General features: G+C 37.6%; 1 protein-coding gene and 1 long non-coding RNA gene across 3 annotated transcripts; both read left to right on the plus strand.

Annotated features, from left to right (window-relative positions):
- The first annotated feature begins 601 nt into the window (after positions 1-601).
- LOC121053153 lies at positions 602-2,020 on the plus strand. Its single transcript, XR_005810925.1, has 3 exons — positions 602-796; positions 1,059-1,305; positions 1,530-2,020. It is a non-coding gene; the product is annotated as an uncharacterized LOC121053153 (long non-coding RNA).
- Positions 2,021-19,647: 17,627 nt separating this feature from the next.
- Positions 19,648-20,946, plus strand: LOC112168170 (ervatamin-B). Of its 2 annotated transcripts, none has more exons than XM_024305291.2 (2): positions 19,648-20,181; positions 20,308-20,946. In XM_024305291.2, the coding sequence occupies exons 1-2, from the start codon at positions 19,734-19,736 to the stop codon at positions 20,901-20,903; spliced, it is 1,044 nt and encodes a 347-aa protein (XP_024161059.1). In that variant the 5' UTR covers positions 19,648-19,733; the 3' UTR covers positions 20,904-20,946. The 2 variants fall into 2 exon arrangements, with proteins under 2 accessions (XP_024161059.1, XP_040362818.1); XM_040506884.1 differs by having other exon boundaries at positions 19,648-20,172.
- The last annotated feature ends 631 nt before the right edge of the window (positions 20,947-21,577 follow it).

Raw genomic sequence — 21,577 nt, forward strand, 5'->3', positions numbered from 1 at the left:
GGGTTCATTAAATTTTCTTACATATCTTTCATTTGATGGATTGTTTGCATGTTCTTTAGCTGTGAAGGAGTTCTTTTGGTTGAATGTTAATTTGTGTTTATAAATTTGGCTTTATATAGTTGTTGGATTTTTTTTTTTTGATGAACTGGGAATCTGTAATGACTTTTTCTTGCCCAGATTCTCCACTATTTTTATTGAATCTTTCTTGGGTTTAGATGGGTTTCTTCTGTTACCTGAACAAGTGAAGAACCTTGAGTGTGAAGAACCTTGTGCTCCCAGCTGCCCCAGAAGCAGAATCCCTATGGACAGAAAAATTTGGTTTTACAAAGACAGATCCAGACCAGTTATGCTTGACTTGTGTTGGGCCGATTCACATATAATTTGATTGTCTTGAGTGTGAAGAACCTTGTGCTCCCAGCTGCCCCAGAAGCAGAATCCATATGGACAGAAAAATTTGGTTTTACAAAGACAGATCCAGACCAGTTATGCTTGACTTCTGTTGAGCCGATTCACATATAATTCTACTTGTGCTTTTTGATTGGCTAACATTTTGGTGTATCCCTTGCCTTCAGCTTATTAAATACAGACGGAACCACTGCAAGTGACCTAGTGGTTCTTGCCTAGTTGGGTGTGCTCCCCAACCTAGGTTCGAACCTCGAAGCTGTCAAAGTGGCCAGACACTATGCTGCAATGCACAGTTGGAGCATTTCACATGCGTCGAAGGAGTTTAAAAAACTACAGACGGACTTGCTACCAAATGATTACCTTCAAAGGAACATCAATGTTGCATAAAAAGGTACCTGAATGTCGACTTGTAAATTCAGCATGATCGATTTTTGTTGTTCTATGTTTGCTGATGTTTATTATTTGCAAGCTCTCTGCTTCCAGTTCATGGTTGTAAAATTTTATGAATTGGAATTGTCAAGCCTCTGCTGTTCTTCCTTTGAGCTCTGTCTCTGTTGTTCATATCGACATATTCATTGACCTTCGGCTTATTTTTTAATCTATTTATTCTTTAGCTTCTGAAAGGCCTAAGGCTTACATATCGTACCATGCAGGGGTTCAAGATTTCAGATTCAAATCATGGTAAACTGACCGACTGGCTAGCAGCTATTGGAATAATGCCAAGTAGATTCTTGACAGTGGGATGCTATTGGTATAAATTGGTGCTATCGAGCTTAATTGAAATTTGTATGTAAATTGGTGCTATGGTAGTGTCAATAAATTGGTGCTAGAATCAGACCAGTCATTAACTGTGTAGAAATTCATCCATGTCCAGCAGATCTCGATCTGTATGCGCAGCAGGTTTGTCAGACTTGATCCTTTTATTGTGTATGATGTCGAACTGTCGATTGCCTGGATGTTCATAGTCATTGGGAGTTGGGACTTCCTGGTTTCTGGGATTTCTCAGATTTCCAACAACAGTTTCACTATTTATATTATCGTTTCACAAATTAAAGATGTAGAAGTTGAGTTATAATGGCTACCTAGAAACTGGTCTCTGATCATTAGCTCTATATAATCTGCAGGATGAGAAAGAATTGCTTGAGAGAAGCTGTTGCCTCACGCATCTAAAGCCATGTACGTGTTGCACGGAAAGAGGATAATTTCTTCTTCGCATTGTCCAAGTATCAGAATCTGCTGGAAGAAACTTTGACCAAAAATCTAAATTCTGTGCAGCCTTCATACCATCTTAATGTGGTCAGAGAACCAAAGAACATTGGTTTGCTCAAGTATAAAACGTTTTTGTTTTCAGCCCATTGCTTTTCATTGTTCTCCTTGTGTTTCTGTTAGATGCTAGATTTCTCAACTTCCATAGAAAGGAATCACCTTGTAAATCATTGCCCCAAATCAAACACCCTAGAAGAAATAAAAAAAAGAAGCGAGGTGAGGACCTCAATCACGGTTCAAAAGATCTAAGGATTAATGATTGCAGGACGGGTATCCGACATACTCTTCAAGCTCGAAATGGAGACAAATTGAGAATTTTGCATGTTAGATCGCCAACAAAAGATCTAGTTGTGACATATTAATTAATTTTGTCTGTCGTGAAAATTTCATTAATTTTGTCTTAAATGTATATTTTTTTTTTCCAAATTTCTAGTGTTTTTCATTATTTTCCATTTAATGGAAGTTTTCATATTAATATTTCATTCATTGCTCCCCTTTTTTTTTTTTTGATCAAAAGAATTCATCCATAAAAAAACATATTACATCAAGGAGTATATAGTGGCCTCATTAAACCCACCACAAACCGGTTGGGAAGAGTACCACACTCCAACTAAATCTCAAGTACTATACTTCATCAACTAGGATTGGTAAAAGCCACTCTGGAGCCATTTACCACCAATATGTAGGAAACGGAATGGAAAGAGCTGCCCTTGCTACACTATGGGCAACTTTATTACACTTTCTAGGGATATAACCCCAACTACAAGACTGAAACAAACTCAAAAGTACCTTAGCTTCATCAATTAGAGCTCCATCTGGACTGAGGTCTTCAAGGTTGGAATTTAATGCCACAAACACATTCTGTGCATCTCCTTCGATCTCCAAATTAGTGAAGCCTGCTTAGCCTGCTTGATAGCAAAAATGCGAGCCATTCACTAATGCTAGAACCTCACATGTCTGTGGGTTAATAAACCCCACACTTGGTACTGCCAACACCCCAAGGCAGGCTCCTCTGTCATCTCTAACCACTGCCCCTGTACCATACACACCCTGGCTCACGTTCAAGGCACCATCAATATTTAGTTTTACTGAGCCCATCCTAGGCTTCTCCCATCTCTCTTGTCTACTACCAGAGCGCCTACTTCCTTGCCCGCTAGGAACATTTGACTGTACATCACACCTTACCCCACCCAACTGCCCAATGCAAGCACCTTGCTGCACATTACTGCCATGATCTCCCCATTGTTCGTACACCTCCCACCAAGCAGCAGCCTTGGTGATTAAGGATTCAGCCATCATTGCAATCTGCCCATGTAACCTACTATTCCTTTCATGCCAAACCTGCCAAACCACCACCCCAAACCACTCTAAATCCTTGCCACATGCTACCATGGATACATGCAAAAACAAATCAAGAAAACTTCTTTCTTTCCAAACTTTACATACTTCCCCAAGAAAAGTGTGCTGCCATGCTTTACGGGTCAAGGGACATTCCCACAAAGCATGTAACACCGTTTCATCACCCCATCCACACCCCAAACACCTACCATCCCCACTAACTTTCCTTCTTTTTAATTCTGCTGCACATGGAATAAAGTTATTGCATGCTCTCCATAAAAAAACTTTTATCTTATTAGGAAGTCTTAATCCCCACAAAAGCTTCCATCCCTTTTGGGACCCACAACAACCACCCACACCACTTCCCGAGGCATGCAAATTATCTCTTCTCAGCTTCTCCTGTGCTGCTACCCAATACCCTGACCTCACAGAAAACCTCCCATTTTTATTGTAGTGCCACACCAATTTATCCGACCCACCATTTCTAGGCAAAGGAATAGATAGGATGGTTCGTGCATCAACCTCAAGAAAATGGCTATAAATAAACTCCACCCTCCACTCATGATTAGAATTAATAAGATCTGACACTTTTAAATTCAATAGAGCCAAGTTAGGTGATATTACCTTGAACGTAGAAGGCCTAGGGAGCCACTTATCAGATTTTACATTGATAAGTTCCCCATTCCCCACTCTCCACCTCATGCCCAACTCCAACACTTCCTTTCCCCAAACCAAGCTCCTCCAAATTAGCGACGCACCCCTACCCAGCCTTGCAGTCAACCATTCTTCATTTGGAAAGTATTTAGCTCTAAGAAGTCTGCCAATCAGAGAGTGGGGCGTCTGCATGATGCGCCAAAAGGTTTTCGCCAGTAAGGCTTGATTGAACACCTCCAAATCCCTAAACCCCAAACCTCCTTCCCATTTACTTCGACAAAGCTTCTCCCATTTACACCAGTGCATCCCCTTCTTACCTCCGCCTTTCCCCCACCAAAATTTTGTAATTTTTGACTGATAGACTGTTTGCACACCTTTTGGTAACCTGAAAATACTCATCGTATAAGTAGGAATTGCCTGTGCCACTGCCTTAACTAAAATCATCTTGCCAGCCTTTGATAAGAATTTACTTTGCCACCCTACCAAATGATGATCAAGCCTTTCATGTAATTTCTTATACATCTCCTTCTTGTTTCTTCTAGCAACTGTAGGTAGTCCAAGGTGACGTTCATGGAAAGGAACAATTTGTACCCCCAAAATCTGCTGCACTTCCAATTTCACACTATTTCTTACACCCCGGCCAAATGCCACTGCTAATTTCTCAAAATTAATTTTTTGCCCAGCCGCCGATTCATAAAGGAGAAGTATCTGTTTCAAATTAACCACCTCCTGCACCTCTGCTTTTGCAAAAACAAGGCTATCATCTGCAAAAAGTAAGTGTGATATAGAGGGTGCGCTGCTACTGGCCTGTACTCCATGGATGAATCCCATCATATCTGCATGGGAGAATAAGCTCGATGACCCTTCAGAGCACAAAAGAAAGAGGTATGGAGATAGGGGATCCCCTTGTCTCAAACCTCGTGTCGGTCGGAAAAAACCAGTAGGTTGTCCTTCCCAAAGTACCGAGAAAGACGTAGAACGAACACACCTCATAATCAAATCCACCCACCTTTCTGCAAAACCAAGCTTTGACATCATATTCTCAAGGAACACCCACTCCACCCTATCATAGGCTTTACAAATGTCCAGCTTCAAAACCAAATTAGAATCCCCACTCCCTGCATTTCTTCGAATAGAGTGAATAGTCTCAAAAGCTGCAATAACATTATCATGGATATGTCGACCCGGTACGAAAGCACTCTGTGTGGGAGAAATAACACTGTCCAAGATACTCTTCATTCTGTTAACTATAGTTTTCGAGATCAACTTATAAAGGACAGTACATAAACTGATGGGTCGAAAGTCAGAGGTTCTAAGAGGCTCCGGAATTTTTGGAATAAGAGTGATCAAAGTGTGGTTTGCTTCTCCCAAATCATTCCCATCATTCAAAACGCCCAAATAAAAATTACTAACCTCTTCACCCACAATATCCTAGTACTGCTTGTAGAAGAGAGCAGGGAGGCCATCAAACCCCGGTGACTTTGAACCCGCCATATGACGAAGAGCAAACTCAATATCCTGCTTCTGAAAGGGAGCCAATAGTTTGTCATTCATGGTATTACTCACCCGACACTGCACCTTTTCAAGAATAACATCCTGATGATTACAACCCCCAGTTGTGAACAGTTCAGTGAAAAAACCAACAAAAAGTCCTTTAATCACATGGCTGGTTTGTTTCACTGCTCCCCTTAATCATTAATTTGTGAGCTACAAAATTTTTTATTTTTAATTAATTTAGTAAAAACAAGGGACAATACACTTCACTGCAGTAATTCCATAGCAAAATAGAAAAGGAGGTTAATTTTGTCAAAATTTTTTTTTTACAAAATCCGGTTATTAAATCTCTTCACTCAAAAAAATTACCCAAACTAGTCATTTGTATATTCCACCACTTACGTCCCTTCATTTCAATTTCCCATCACCTCATAATCCTTTCACCTTAAAATCCCATCACCTTGAAGTTTCTTAGAACCTTCAAATCCCCTACCCAAACACTACCTAAAGGACGGAAGAATCCTTAACCAATAATATAGTATGTGATTGAAAAAAAACATTATAATTATGACCCAAAAAAAAACCAATAATGAAAAAAACATTATAATTATGACCCAAAAAAAAAACCAATAATACAGTGCATCACACAACCATCTAATGACTTATTTGCATATGCTATGCCCAATATGATGACGTATTATGAGAAATATCGTTGGGATAAAATTTACTAGCCTTCCTGCACGGGCAAGTGCGGTGCTCACGTGTGCAATTAATTCTTGTTTTATTTGTCATGATTATTTCATATTGTTCATGTTTGCTTCTGTGATTTGCTTTGAAACAATATATCAATAGTTGATACTAATCAGTTTGCCCCACAGTGAATGCACAAAACCATAGCAAAGTCAACCAATTTGTAATTGAATGCTGATTCTCATCAACCAAAAAAAAACAACAGCATTTTGCCATAACATTCAACCTCAAATTACCTCAATTTCTAAGCAACCAAAACAGAAAGCATGGTACTTTTTTCTGCAAATATTTACACCCTGCTTCACTACACATGCATCGAATCCTACTATCAATTCAAAGGCTTAAGAAGTCGCCCCATTATCTATTCTCATTTGAATATGACGTTCTTTACAACTTAGCCACCTCTTTACGACTATACATACAAAGTCCCGTTGCCAATTCAAAATCTCAACATTCAACCTCAAACTATCTCTTAATTTCTTAGCTACCAAAACAGAGAGCTTTAAACTTTTCGCCTCAAACAGCTACACATTTACCAAGTCCCGCTTACAAAAGCAAAGAAATTGACAATTCAGTCTCACACAGGCTAGCAAGTCCAATCCCTGAATATCAAACACAAACAGTATCGCTACCAATTAAAATCTGATTACCAAAATGCAAATCTAATATATATAGCTGATGATTTTTCAGATCTCTGTTTCCTTCAATCACTTTCAGAGAATCAAACCCACTCTCCAAATCTAGGACAGAAGCAGATTCTTCACACAATGACCTACTTTCCATTAGATATAGAAAAACAGTATATGAAGTCAAGATATTTCCAGAAGGCAGATTGTCAGCTGCACTGACTATTGTGGTACAAGCAAAGGTAAGATTATAAACAGCTAACGCCTTTTACCCTCTTCTTCTTCTTTTTCTTTTTTCTATGGTGGAAGTGATGAAGCTCACATCAATATTGCAGCTTGGATGATGAAGACCTTGCTGTGTACACTTGCATATATATAATTGCAGCCTTTCACTATGGAATAATTTATTTCGATCTTTCAATTTTGATGTTCTGATCATTAAGAAGAGTTGAGTATCAGGCAGGAAAAATATGCAGTTTTTAAAAGTTAAATTTACAGAGCCTTAACTCATGCTTTAAAGCTTTGATTAAGGTGTGGTTTCTTTTCTTTAAATGTCTATTTTCAGTACCTGGAAGTTTTGCACAAATTAGAGCTTTAGAAAGTTGCATTAAAGAATAAGAAATAAGCACATAGCTGCAGTTTTACAGAAAAACCTGGAACTGTAATTGAACTTTAAGAATTCATAACTAATTGTCGAAAATTTGTTTTCAGGTGATTCCAACTCGGAGAGTTTCTTTAGGATGTCTGATACAATTCTTTAGATGGCCATGGAATCATATTCTAAACAGATTTGTACAGTTTTTAACTTAAAAGGTGACTGGGTCAGAAAACTGCAGTATTTGAAATTGTCAAGTAAAAACTGTTTTGGTTAAACAACTCACTTCTCATGTTTTTTTGTTTTTGTTTTTTTAAGTGTCTTAGATGAGTTACGATGTAAAGGAGTTAGTCCTAGAGTGTTGAACTAATGAATTCTACTTCCTTTCATTAATGACACAACATATCCTAAAAGTAACTTTAAATTTAATCAAGTGTGCTCTTACCTTATAGCCTCAGAAGTGTAGAAAGCATCTGGCCTAGATCCAAGTTCCCCAGCACCATGGGAATCTACGGTCCTGCCTTGCAGTGCATTTAGTCCAAATATAACATCAGCCCTGTTTTAAAAAATACCAACTTCGACCTTGCAGTGCATTTACTCCAAATATAACATCAGCCATGTTTTAAAAGATACCAACTTCACATTCAGAAAATTTTATCTAGTGAATGAGAGAATCAAAGATCGGATAGGAATAATTTGATGCGAATAAAATGCACAATCCACTGTCAAATTATTTGTGTTCTACAATTCCCAATGGAGCAGGTTGCGGCACTGTCACACAGTTTCCATGTCATGCTCCAGCTGCCTATGAAGCAGAATACAATCCCAATTCAAAAAAAAATGAACTATAAGATGTTTTAGTAAGAGAATAACTGCAGAAATACACAGGGAGAGCAAGTGCACCACTGAACATTATACTTCCCGCCGCTTGATTTTTTTAGGGACATGAAAATCATTGATACAAAAATTTAAGCATCTGAGAAAAAAAAGAAAAAAAAGATTCCAATATCAAAACTATGGAAAGATCTGCTTTGGAGTTCCTAGCCTTCTGTCCCACAGCACTGAGCTCTCATAATGCTTCTTCCCCGGTTGAACACTTTCATCCAAATAACCCCATTTGCAGGTTTCTAAGCTAAGATTAATCTCTAAAAGCCTCTAAAATCATATTTTTCTTAGTAAGGTATTAGCTTTGTGAACTGGGAGCCTTACAATTACTTGCACTATGTTTCATGACCACAACACATGTAATAAATCTACAATTAGATGAAAATGTTAACTTTCAAGGGGAGAAGATAAAAAGGGTAGACAGACTAAACAGTTATTCCAGCACAGTGCAGCAAGGGTTTCAATTCTGATCCAGATCACTATATTTAGTTTAAATTTCAATCGATTAGAACAAACTAAAAACAACAACTACACAAATCATAACCTAAAGCATAACATGAACGGTATTAAATTGAGTGAGTTAGAATTCAGAAACAATTTTAGAGATTCCAGAATTTAACAAAACTGAAACAGATTAAGGAGAACTATTGAATGTCCATATTGCGCTCATCCTCCTTGAAAATCCACAAGCTTCAAAATGATTAACAATCTCAACAACTCCTGCATGACCCAACCACAACATGCAAAGATTGAAAATGAGTTTGAAGAACAAAAAGAATTGATGCGATCTAATCTAAGCAGCTTCAATGTAAAATTGCACCTTTCTCTTCGACGTTGCGGAACTTACCTCTGTCACATATCCTGGAATTTTGATAAGTTGCCACGTGTCTCAAAAGTTAAGTTTTTAGAATTAGTATTAATAAATTAATAAATACTAGCCTTCCTTCACACATGCTCTGCATGTGCAAGTAATTTTTTTTTTTCAGAAAATAAAAAAGAAAAGATAATGGAAGAAAACGGTTATTGTAGAGAAAAGTTAGTGGGAGAGAAAAGTGGGTTGTGGGATTTATTTTGTTTATTTTTATGAAGAAAAATATAATTTGTAATTGTCGTAATAGCCCTTGTGATTTAATTAATTCTCAAAGTATTTTAATCTCTTAAGATCATTTCTGTCAATATTTTTGATTTTGGCTAACAAAACCTATTCTCTTAATAATAGTATAGATTAATGGTTAATTAAGAGAGAGAAATAAAATAAAAACAATACTGTCTCTCTCTTCCCCTTCAAAGTTCAAACCCGGCAGACCCGTCTCTCTCTCTCTCTTCCCCTTCAAACCCAGCAAAACCGAGTAACATGCGATAGCAAAAATAGCACCACAACTTTGAATTAATGTTAACAAAGAGAGAGAAACACGAAATACTCTCTCTTTCAGACCAGAAAACCCAGGTTTGGAATTTGATTTGAGTTCTGCAAACTTTTTCATTATCAATTTCTCCAAGTGACAGAAAAAGTTAATACTATAATACCCAGCCTTTTCCAACAAAAATTTCACCTCGAAAACCCAAACTGAAATTGGTTGCCCACAATTCATAGAGCTTCAATTTCTCAAATTGCTTTGAACTTCATGGAAAATTAAGCCCAAAAGTAAAAATAAGTTAGGAAGAGGATCGATGGTAGGATGGTCTGCAATTGAGTTTGTTGGGATTATTTGGTGAGTTGCCTCGTGCTGGACTAGTGTGTTGGGAGGAAGATGTAAAGTGCTGGAGGGAAGAGATCTGGGTTTGTTGGTGTGTTTCTGAGAATTGGGAGGGAAGAGATCTGGCTTTGTATCTAATATGCCCTGACAAACCCATCACTGCTCTCCTTCGTTTTCGCATCGCTTTTTATTCGTTCATGTGGCAGACAAAAGCCAAAGAAGAGTTTATGTTCATTTGAGTTTTCTAGGTATGTAGGATTCGTTGAAAGAAATCATTGTAGGTTTTGCCTTTGCTGGGCTAGTGTCGATGAAGAAGATGAGAGAATTTAATATCTTTTTTTAATTACTATCTTTTATTATTAATTAATTTAGTGAATAATTAAAGTATTAAACAAGAATTTTATTTTATTATTATTTTTTCTGATAATTAAATTAACTATGGTTAGTTATGAGTATGATTTATCAGACATGACAATTTCTTATTGAGTGATGATATCACCACTTAAAGAGTAGTGATTAGTAAATTTGAATCCCTCATTTTCTCCCTGTGTTTTGCTAACTATGGGCATGCAATTTCAAAAGTTTGAAAATTTCCCCAAGATCATCAGTAAACAGCTGCTCGCTTTATTAAATATTAATAGAGATGTAGCCATCATTAAGCAAAGACCTTGACCATTATCATCTCTCATTACAATAATAAAAGGCGACTAAAAGTCGAGTTTACCGTAATTGCCGTGTTCTATCATGTGCAATTATATGTTACCATTCTGATAAATAATAATAATAATAATAAAATAAAAAATATTATATGTTACCATAAAAGAGAGGAGAGGAAGAAGAAAATTTATACCTATTACTCATAGACGGTATACGATACAATGGTTCACGAGAAAGCTCGCTGCACTGTCTACTTGATTCCCTTCATATTCCTAATGCTGTTCTTGAGCTCATCCCAAGTAGCATTTGCTAGAGCTTCCAAGTCTTCAAAAAGCAGTTAGTCTCTTTCCCACACATTAATTCTTAACATGTTGTTAACATGCCCTGGTTAGTTTTATTACTCACCTTTCCTAATATCAATGCAGTAGAAGAGATCATTGCGGCAAAGAAAGCATCCATATCACATGGTACTTCCGTTTCCGCGTCCTGTCCTAAAAGAGCTAAATGTAGCGTTAGCGTTAGCTCAGGACCGCGAAGTCCGCGATCGGGAAAAGATAATCAGGGTGGCGACGGGCATAAACCGCCAAATGTTCCATGAGCCACGTTTTCAAAATGTAGAAGTCATAAATATGGGATCTTCCATAGATTTCATATTTGTGTGTTCACGAGAAACAAAATATTGTCTAGGCTCCCAAGTGACGAATATGTTTGGTGAAATTTTATTTAATTCTTCATGGTAGTTCTCTTCCCCGGCGGTGGCAGTTTTATTTGTTGTTCCTCTAATTTTCCTCTCTCCGCTTTACCCAACCTTTTTCCCCAAATCGGCGGCCTCCATTTGCGGTGGTCTTCTTTGGGCTTTGTTGTTTGTTGGGGCCCGTTTATATTTTTCTTTTCTACTCTTGTTGTACTGGTGGCCATCCCTGAGTGTGTAATACCTGTTGTTGTTAATAATGTTTATCTTTTACCGCCAAATTTTTTACTTAATAATTTTTATACTGTTAATTAGAAGCAGTTTACATTTAAAATTGGAAGATCGCTTAATATTTGTAAGTTTTATATATACGCCTAATGAGTGTGGGTGAGTGATCGAGTGGTCATAAAAAATGGGTCTCGTTGTAAAATAGTTTGTGATTTTTTTTAATAATATATTTTTCATTTTTTTTTTACTGGTTTAGATTTGATTTTTTTTGATAAAAAAATGTCAGCTCAATATATAGATTCAGTAAGCAGTACAAAAAAGAAACACCCTATGGGGTCGACAGAAAGAATCGTTCCTTAGAGAACCCTAAAACCTATTCTGAAACAAGAACAAGACCCAGGAAACCTCCAGTACACCCACCTTTTAGAAAGTCCACGTACCATTATTCCAAACAAAACCCAAGAACCTCCGAAGCTAATAGAGTAAAATGATCCTAAGAACAACTGGTTTTTGCGACCTAACAAAAATTAAATACTACCATGGACCATAGAGACCGAGCTCATCCAACCCCACATCAAAGGGGTAGTCAAACTGATGGGCCCAAAGGGAAGGCTCACAACCCAATTCAAGGCCCAGTCACTGCACCAAACACCACCACCACTGCCAGCGCCGCTATCATCCCTGCCACGACCAACGACAGTGCCGCCTCCATTGCCCCATCTATCCTCAACACCAGAGGCCACGCCCAAGCCTTGAGCATCTGCAAAGGGACAACAGAAGCCATCTCCCACTCCACCTGTCCACCATCACTCATCGCAGCCAAAAGTAAGGTTGGCCTGCGATCAAACCTCCAAGGAGAAACGCTCTTACCAACCAGGCTCCATACCAAATCTACAAGTCAAACCCAATTAGAGACACTAGACCCCCATCGAGCATCAACCTTCGAGATCCAGTACAGTTCCTCAGTTTCTCCATCACTGGTAGCCCAACCTTGAGTAACGTGATCGGAAATCTGCATGTCCCCAATCCCTAGCTTTTGATATCTCTGATGCGGTGGCCGGTCAAAGACACTGCTGCCACTCCCCAACAACACAAACCACTCATCTCGCTCCCAACCACCAGCAAAAGTCATCCTTGGGTTCACTGAAACCCTAATACCAGCGAACAAGAAGAAAAGGAAAAGCAGCAATCCAAAACCCTAATACCAGCGAACAAGAAGAAAAGGAAAAGCAGCAATCCAAAACCTGCAATTTTGTCCATGAAGATGGAGAAGGTGTAGGAGCTGCAGAAGGCGGCTCATAAAACCCTAGCAGAGCTAGCGTTCAGAAAATATCGCGTTTTAGATTTGATATTATTACCCCTCCTAATATATTTTAATATCTCGATTTACATCCAAAATTTTGGTTATCTTTACTTTTATATGGATATGGGTTATTTAATAAAGAGGTCTACTATTTAAGGCTATGTTTGGTATGGCTGGGCTTTTCAGAAAAGCTGGCTTTTGCTTATTTATGAGAATAAGTGGCTGAAAAGCAAAGTAGCTGAGTGTTTGGTAAACTGGCTTTTTATAAGAGCTGTCAGTGGCAAAAGCAGTGACAAAGTGTTTGGTAAACTCAAACTGGCTTGTGCTTTTTGTTTGTGGAATGACCAAATTAGACATGAGAGATTATTTTGCCTTGATTGTTTGGTAATACAACGTTATTATTTTTAATCTTTATTATGTCCTTATTAATTTTTGTCAACTTTCAATTTTTATAAATCATAGTGACCATATGATTAATATTAGACAATTTTATGAATAAGAAATTTTTTAATTTCAGTGAAAAATGATTTCAAATTCAAGGGAATTTTGAAATTTTTTTGGTGTAGTTTTGTATCATGGATAAATAAGAAATAGACCATCAAATTCAAGGGAAAGATGATGTCTCAAGAAAAGAAAAAACTAAAAAGCAAAGCAATATTTACACAGCTTCAATCTAAAAAGACATTAGTTTGTAACAAACTTGGATATTCATGTTTAGGGCAAGAAATGCTATTTGGAAAGCAGAAAATAGCAAAAATCCATTTTCATCTCAACTGTTGTGTCATCTCCAAATCCCAGTACTCTCACAGCAGCTGTGAGCAAACATAGTTTTTCAAACTTATTTAACAAAAATAAGGGAAGTCAATGCCTCTTTGAATGGGCATCTGTAACCTAACATCAAAATTTAGGAAATAATAGAGTGAGAATTCTTTTCCCTATGTTCTCTTGGGAAGGGGCCTCAAATCCATGCAGATGATCATAGTTGCAGCAACATTGGCAAGACCACCACTCGGAAGATCCTTGCGGAACCGAAAACCAGGTGCCAGTCCGTGGCCTCCAATAGCAATGTTTAAACTTGCTCAGAATAGCATCCCTTGCCTGTTCAGCAATCTCCAATGCCTTCATCTTTGGCTGGACGTTGAATGAGATTCCACTATCATTTGGAATTTCCACATATTCCTCCATTTCAGGGTTAAAGCATCCATAGCGATTCCCATTCCAGAAGAAAGTAACGTGGCCAAATTTTACAGTCTCACTGTGCATACAAAAAACAAGAGAAAGTAAAGAAAAGGGTCAAATGAGTAGGAAGCCTAAAATTCAAAGAGGAAGGAAGAGTTCAAATAAGAGAAAATCTGTTAAATTTTATTTTACCGAAACTAAATTTTGTTTGAGTAAAAACAAGCTTCAAGAAAAATAAACTAAATTTGAACATTAACATGCAAACCATGATTTATATCAGCATGCAAACTAATTAGGAAAAAACTCCAAACCATCGGGCACATGCTTTTGAACAGCCAAAAATCGCTCAATCATATCCAAACACTGAACACCAGGATAACAAAGTCTCAAATATCTGAATTGAGCTGAGCTCCCATCAGATCAGGTACCAAACGTTTAATTTCTGTACCCAAATGCACTCTTCTACTTCGGTTAAGAAATCTCAAACAAGAAACCACATACAACAGAAACAAAAAATTTAACAATTTTTCAGAGAACCCATTGATTGCTGCAATAGCATTGATCATGCTTATGGAGTCATCAAATTTGATGCTCCTCCTGTTCATTCTTCTGTATTCATCCCAACTCATGAAACCCAATTGAAATTACTGATAGTTCATCACAGCCCATACAAATTCACTTAACCATTTTGCTAAACATTCCCATCACTATGAAAATCAAAACAAATATAACACCCATTTGATTAAAGATAAGAACGAAGCAGAGGGAGAGAGACTGACTTGCTCCTCCTTCCAGATGCAGCGACTAATGCGGTGTTAGATGCGGCGACTGATGCGGCGATCTGCGGAGTTACCAGCGACGACTGATGAGGTGTTCTGAGGCGACTGATGCAGCCAAAGGAGGATCGAGAGACGATGCGGCACTGTGATAAGAGGAGGATTGACTGATGCAGCGATTTGTGGTCAGAGGAGGAGCGAGAGACTGATGGAGGATCGAGAGAGATGCGGCCCAGCGTTGAGAGGCTGATCAATCGAGAGTTTCATGGCAGATGAGTGTAATTGATTCAACCAACGGAGGGTAGTAACCGGGATTTCAAAAAATTCATTAATGAACAGTAAAGACCGCTACAGTGCTCGACCAGCTTCTGGCTTCTAAAAGCAGGGGGAGACAGCTTCTCCTTTTCGATAGAAGCTGGGGCAGCTTTTGAAATAAGCTGAGGATAAGCTGCGTTACCAAACGCTTATTGCTCTTTTGCTTATAAGCGGGGGAGCAAAAAAGCCCCCCCAAACATAGCCTAAATCTAATCATTATATATATATATATATATATATATAAAATATGTTACGGTAATTTTATATTTCTCTTTCTACTTAATATGTAACCCATTTTTCTTTGTAAAAGTTTAATTGGCTATTTCCCCTTCTTCCAACTTTGAGACAAAAACAAAAGAAACGAAAAACTCAAGTCCCCACCCAATCTCTATAAATTTATGATTGCGAATTCTTGTTAACCATTGTAGGGAAAGAGGACTAGTTGAGGACTTTTTAATCAACGGTTTGGGAGACTAACTTTTCGATTATATTACGTCAAATTAACCGTTAGCTAGATGTTTATGTATGCATGAGTAGATCACTTATGAAAATTTTCTTCTAAATTGTTAATCATTAAGGTACCAAAGTAGATCAAATCAATGGATGAACTAAATTTATCAAATATGAGCCGTTCATGTTCATAATTGATAATTCACGATTATGAATTTCTTAACGATTTTTATTTGGTCAAAAAATTGCATAAATGATCTACACATAAATATCTAAACAGCTAACAGTTAATTTACGGAAATATGATTGAAAAGTTGGTCTAAAAAAAAAAGTCATCAACTAGTCCTCATTTTAGTGGTCCCATTAAAAGTACTCACTTAGATCTAATATATGATATTATCTGAATTTTTTTGTTTTTTGAAATTAAAGAGTTCATACCAATTGTATGACCCTAGTTCATAGATTAGAATGGTACAAAGAATGAACTACTCTGTTTGGACAATAATAGCGCGGAGTAGTCTATGCTAATAAAAACACCTCGCCTCGTAGGCACTATATTCTACTTAACTTCAAACGCCGAGCATGTGATATGAATTGTTGATCTTCATACAACTTAACAAAAGAAAAAAGAAAAAAAGAACACACTATATTTTTTGGTTGGGAAAGAAATTGATTAAAAGTATAAAAAAAAAAAAAATTATCTATAAAGAAAAAATTAATAAATTAAAAGGGTGAAGCTATTGCCGCCTTTTAAGCGGGCCTATTAGTGCTTCATGCTGTGTTTGGGCCGATATTTTTATTATCATGTTCGAATTCCTGCCAGCCCATTTACTTGAATGTTAAGCCGACCTGGCCATGGCCAGAGCCCATATCATACTGGGCCAATAAATAGGTCATGCTCAGGCCAACACCCCCCCTCCTCCCCCCCCCCCCCCCCCCCCCCCCAAAAAAAAAAAAACCAAAAGCACTAAACAAATAACAAAAAGATATATATATATATATATATATTGAAAATGATAAAGAAAATAATTAAAAATCATTAAGTATTATGTATTAATTACCCAATTTATAAAAAAACATGAAAATGTTGATTAAGTTTATAACATATTGCAATTAATTGTCATTGATGTCTAGCTTATTCAATTATTTTATTATGAAGATACTTAATAACGTGAGTTGGAATTGTTAAATTTAACATTATTGTTCTCTATACTCTCATATTTTATATCTCGACTATTTAATTTTAAATTTTGATTCCACCTCAGCTGTCTGAGTCACGTACATTAGTTGATTATATATAAAACTAAGATTAGTATTTAATGCACAAAACACGACAGGTATGCCCTTTGAAATGTCATGTCAAAAGAAGTTGTGGTTACCCACTAGAAATAGTGGGGTGGTAGAAGGTCTTAGTCTGGAATTCCCAGGTCTGGCTTTCGAATCCCCATGAGGCCTTGGGGTCAGCCAGTGGGTGTTTAATGCCCCCTGGCGTTCGGAAGGGATTAGTCTGACTCTGTTGGGGTACCCACGAAGGGTATGTGTTGCTAACTTACCAACGCTAACCTCCTCTCATAAAAAAAAAAAAACAAAAAAGAAGTTGCGGTTCACGATGCCAGTTGCATTTTCTCCACACATGCAGTTCACGATGCAAGTTGCATTTTCTGATTTTCTCCCGACACATGCAGTTGTATAGTTGAAGATAGAGGCTCCAAACTCTAATAAGTCTACTAGTGTGTTGCACGTCCAAGACCATGAGTTGCATAAGTATAATAGAATAATGCACTGGGCCGGGAGTGTTTTGCAAATCTATGACCATGAGTAACACGCTGATTTTAAGGCCCACTCAAGCTCTTTAATTAACAAGAAACCATGTGAAAGACCACGTCCAAGACCATGACTTGCTTAGGTCTACTAGAGTCAATGCACTGGGCCAGGAGTGTTTTGCAAGTCCATGACCGTGAACCTTGGCAAACACGCTGACTTTAATTAAGGCCCACTCAAACTCCTAATTAACAAGAAACCATGTGAAAGCAGGTCCCGATTCGTCTTTCTTCTATCTGTTCAGTCATGCAACAATGTGTTGAGTATGTAACTTTTTACTTTTACGCCAGGACTTGAAAATGATCTTGACCATTCTATCAATTCATTTTGAATTCAAAGCCAAAGATGCAAAATTTTCAACTCCAGCTTCAAAGATAACAGACAAAGACTTGACTCGATCAAGTGAAGGAAAAGCTTCGAAGTCTCCCTGAAATTTGCTGAAACCAACAATTTTTAGGCCTCGTTTAGTTCGCGGAATGGAAAAGTTGGAAAAGAAAAGTTAATCATTTTCTGTGTCTACCTGTCTGGCACATCCAAGGAAATGAACAACTTCCATTCATGAAGGGAAAATGTGGGGGGAAAATGGATCCTCCCACACCCCATAAGATTCATTTTCTCTCATATTTTCCTTACATTAATTGCACATTAATTACCTACTCTAAAGATTATTTTAATGATTGTAATTACCAAATTATCCAAGAAATTTTTGAATCTTGAATTGTTTATGTTTTGATAATAAGAAGATTATTGAAAAATTAATGTTACCTACTTTCTTATTCATGCACAAACCAAACATTAGAAAGAAAAGTAAAATACATTTTGCGATTACTTCCTGGTATTTCCAAACACTGGTAAGGAAACTAGTGAGAAATTTACTTGCCTATACTCATGGGAAAGACCAAGAAACCAATTTCCTTTCCAGCAAACAAACGAGGCCTTAATGTTAAAGATTCTTTTCTAGCTCGCGTTATCTTGTATGCTCCATCTGCTTTCCTCACCAAACAATGCTTTTGCTTCTACTGGCTCCATTGAAATAGTGGCTCTTCTCAAATGGAAGCCAGGTTCGAAATCAACAACACCTTGTAGAGATTCACTCTACTTATCCAATCATGGAAAGTGTGTGGAAATTCGACTTTCTTCTCAAATTACAAAGAAGGGAATGATTACACGTAGAATCAATATAATTTAGATCCATGTATTTTGATTTTGCAGTTTTGGTTCATAAATCATCAAACTATGTCATTTTTTGTTATATTGACATCAATGTGTGGACATACTTCTCATGTATACTGTAATCGAGTTATCTTTCCGTTGTGTCAAAGCAAATAGAGTCGCCAATAGAGCGCTCTTTGCTAGCTGGTGCTTTGTTGAATACAATTGTTTAGTAGAGACTCATGATAGTATTTCAAAATGTTCTCCCTTGTATTCGACGGTTTCAAAATGTAATCAGGGCCTTCAGGGGTTTAGGCTTAATGTTCCCCCTTGTATTCGACGGTTTCTTTAATCAAGACTTGAGGGTAGCCGCACCGGCCCTTTATTCAAAGGTTAGTTTCGTTATTCTCTCCAACCCAAACTCTCCGTCTAACCTTTAAATTCAAATAATCAAACATGAATATGTGAAGCACGAAAAGTTATTTTAACTTTTCGCCGTGACACAAGCTGAGACATCCTATTGCCGACTGCTTGGAACATGCATGCAACCAACTTGGAGAAATTGAATGAAATGTGTGGCTATAGTAGACATGAACTCAGCCACACCATGAAGATGATTATATTAGACCTTCTTGGAATATTTGGAGACTTGGAAGAACTCATCAGAATCTCAGAACTAAGACCATGCAAGTTACTCGAACTTGGTTGCGTATATGCCTGTTCAAGAAAACGAGTCAGTAGGACTTGGCTGTACATAGAAGTGGATTTGTTCATGTATTTTTCCACAAGATATCAACAACACTCTTTAGATATTTACTCTACATATCTACTTGTGGAAAATGTGTGGAAATTCGAATTTCTTCTCAAATTACAAAGAAAGGATAATTGCACATAGAATCAAATTATAATTTGGATCCATGTATTTTGAATTTTGCAATTTTGGTTCATAAATCAACAATATTTGCAGTCTATGTCATATTTTTGTTATATTGACATCGATGTGTGGACATAATTCTCATGTATAAGGTTAGTTACTTAGTTTCGTTCCCTCTCCAACTCAAACTATCCGTCGACTAACATTCAGATTGAAAATGATCAAAACTTGAATTTATGAAGCACAAAAAGTTATTTGACGTACTATTCGCTGATGGTCGAAATAATAGAAATGACACAAATGTTGAATGTTGTAAAAACATGCACGTGGTCTATATTGTAAGGTCAGAAATAAGGGCTAATTAAAAAAATTGTCTCTCTCAAGAAATTATGTGCATTAATTGACCAAGCAAAGGCTGTGATGCTTGATCATCGTCTATATAATCATGAACCCAAGCTGGTAATCATAGTATGCCTGGCTTTACACAGCTGACTTGGCAATCACTATTTTAGTTCCAAACCCATTGGTACACAGCTATCCCTCTGGTAACTATCAGTACCAAGTAGTTTGTCAAAAAATGGCTTTTGAAAAAATCCTTGTGATGATTGCCATATTCACCATCTTGGGGACCTTGGCATCCCAAGCCACATCTCGCGCATTGTACAAAGCTTCCATTGCTGAGAAACATGAGCAATGGATGGCCGAGTATGGGCGTGTCTACCCGGACAGCACAGAGAAGGAAAGACGTTTTACCATATTCAAGAAGAATGTAGAGTTTGTGGAGAAATTCAACAATGACAGGGAAAAGACGTACAAGTTAAGCGTCAATCAGTTCTCTGATATGACCAATGAAGAATTCCTCAGACATCATACTGGATACAAAACGCCTGCCGGCACCAGTTTAACATCCTCATCCGAAGATAAGTCCTTTATATACCGAAGCCTGTCCATTGATGATATTCCAGCTAGCCTTGACTGGAGCGAACAAGGAGCCGTCACCTCTATTAAGGATCAAGGTTCATGTAGTAAGTTATTGAGAAGCTATCACCATATATCTCTCAAACCTTCCTTGTATTATTTATTTCCTGTATCCACTCATTCTTGCTTAATTGAGAAAATTCCTCCATTAATTTTTGGTATGGTATGTGTAGATGTTTGCTGGGCATTTGCTGCGGCGGCAGCCGTGGAAGGGATTACGAAAATCAAAACCGGCCAATTGGTCTCGCTGTCTGAGCAACAACTTTTGGAGTGTGACCGTAACATCGGCTGCGATAGCGGTGACATCCGATCAGCTTTTGAATACATAAAGACAAATGGAGGAATTGCTAGTGAAGAAAAGTACCCATACCTGAGCACTCCTGACATGTTAACGGTCCAAGAATGCGACACTCGAAAGGAAACTATGCAAGCTGCCCGGATAACTGGTTATGAAAATGTAACACCCAACAATCAAAATGCTCTACTCAAGGCTGTTTCCATGCAACCAGTCGCGACTGCCATCGACAGTCATGGAATGGAATTTCGGTCATACGGAGGTGGAGTGTTTAAAGGTCCTTGCGGTCAGACACTGAACCATGCTGTCACAATTATTGGGTACGGGACAGACAACGGCACCAACTACTGGCTAATTAAGAATTCATGGGGGGACAAGTGGGGTGAAAAGGGCTACATGAGAATTCTTAGAACTGAAACTAACGGTGCAGGTCTTTGTGGCCTTGCTATGTATGCTTCCTATCCGATTGTGTGACTATATCAAACTAGTACTATGAAAGTATATTTCTTATGTGTAATTCAGGTAGTCTGAAAAATACCAGTTATCCATCTGCTTCATTTTTCTTTGTAACCAATTCTCTACAATTGCAGAACTCATACTTTTCTCTGTGAATTCATCATCTTCATACCGAATTCATTGACTCTTCCTCATAGATGATTATAGATTAAGCTACATTAAGCCAGTGTGCTGTGACATATTAGTACGTTATAATTCTAATATCGCAAAGGTTATAAAGATCCAAGATGTACTTTTTTGGCTCATATCTCTTTAATTATTCACTGTTTGATAGAAGAATTGATGGAATTTTGCAGAAATAGAAGAATTAGACGTGTATATTTGAAGAAGAATTGATTGAACGTAGAAAGTTTGGTTATTACTTTATTAAATTGGATCTTGAAGGAGTAGAACCATTAGTTGTAAACTAGATAGCATGCCCTCGCGTTGCCGAGGGTCTTACGATTTGGCGATTGGCATGATAGTCCGATCGCCTTTGCTAGATAGTATCAGCGTTTTGCTGCAGCATTTATGATTGCTTAATTTAACTGCTGTAATGTATAGAACTTTGGTTGCTTTTGATAAAGAAATAAAATGAATTGTAAAATTCCAGAAAAGGCACAACTCTTAACCACTTAATTTGTCATCAAATT

The sequence above is a fragment of the Rosa chinensis genome, chromosome 5 (assembly GCF_002994745.2).
Source record: "Rosa chinensis cultivar Old Blush chromosome 5, RchiOBHm-V2, whole genome shotgun sequence".
In the NCBI taxonomy this organism is placed as follows: Eukaryota; Viridiplantae; Streptophyta; class Magnoliopsida; order Rosales; family Rosaceae; genus Rosa; species Rosa chinensis.

Excerpts from the sequence above, each read along its gene's own strand:
- LOC112168170 (XM_024305291.2), top strand. The coding sequence starts at position 19,734 with ATGGCTTTTGAAAAAATCCTTGTGATGATTGCCATATTCACCATCTTG. Across the intron at positions 20,182-20,307 it reads TAAGGATCAAGGTTCATGTA|ATGTTTGCTGGGCATTTGCT; the intron begins GTAAGTTATTGA and ends TGGTATGTGTAG.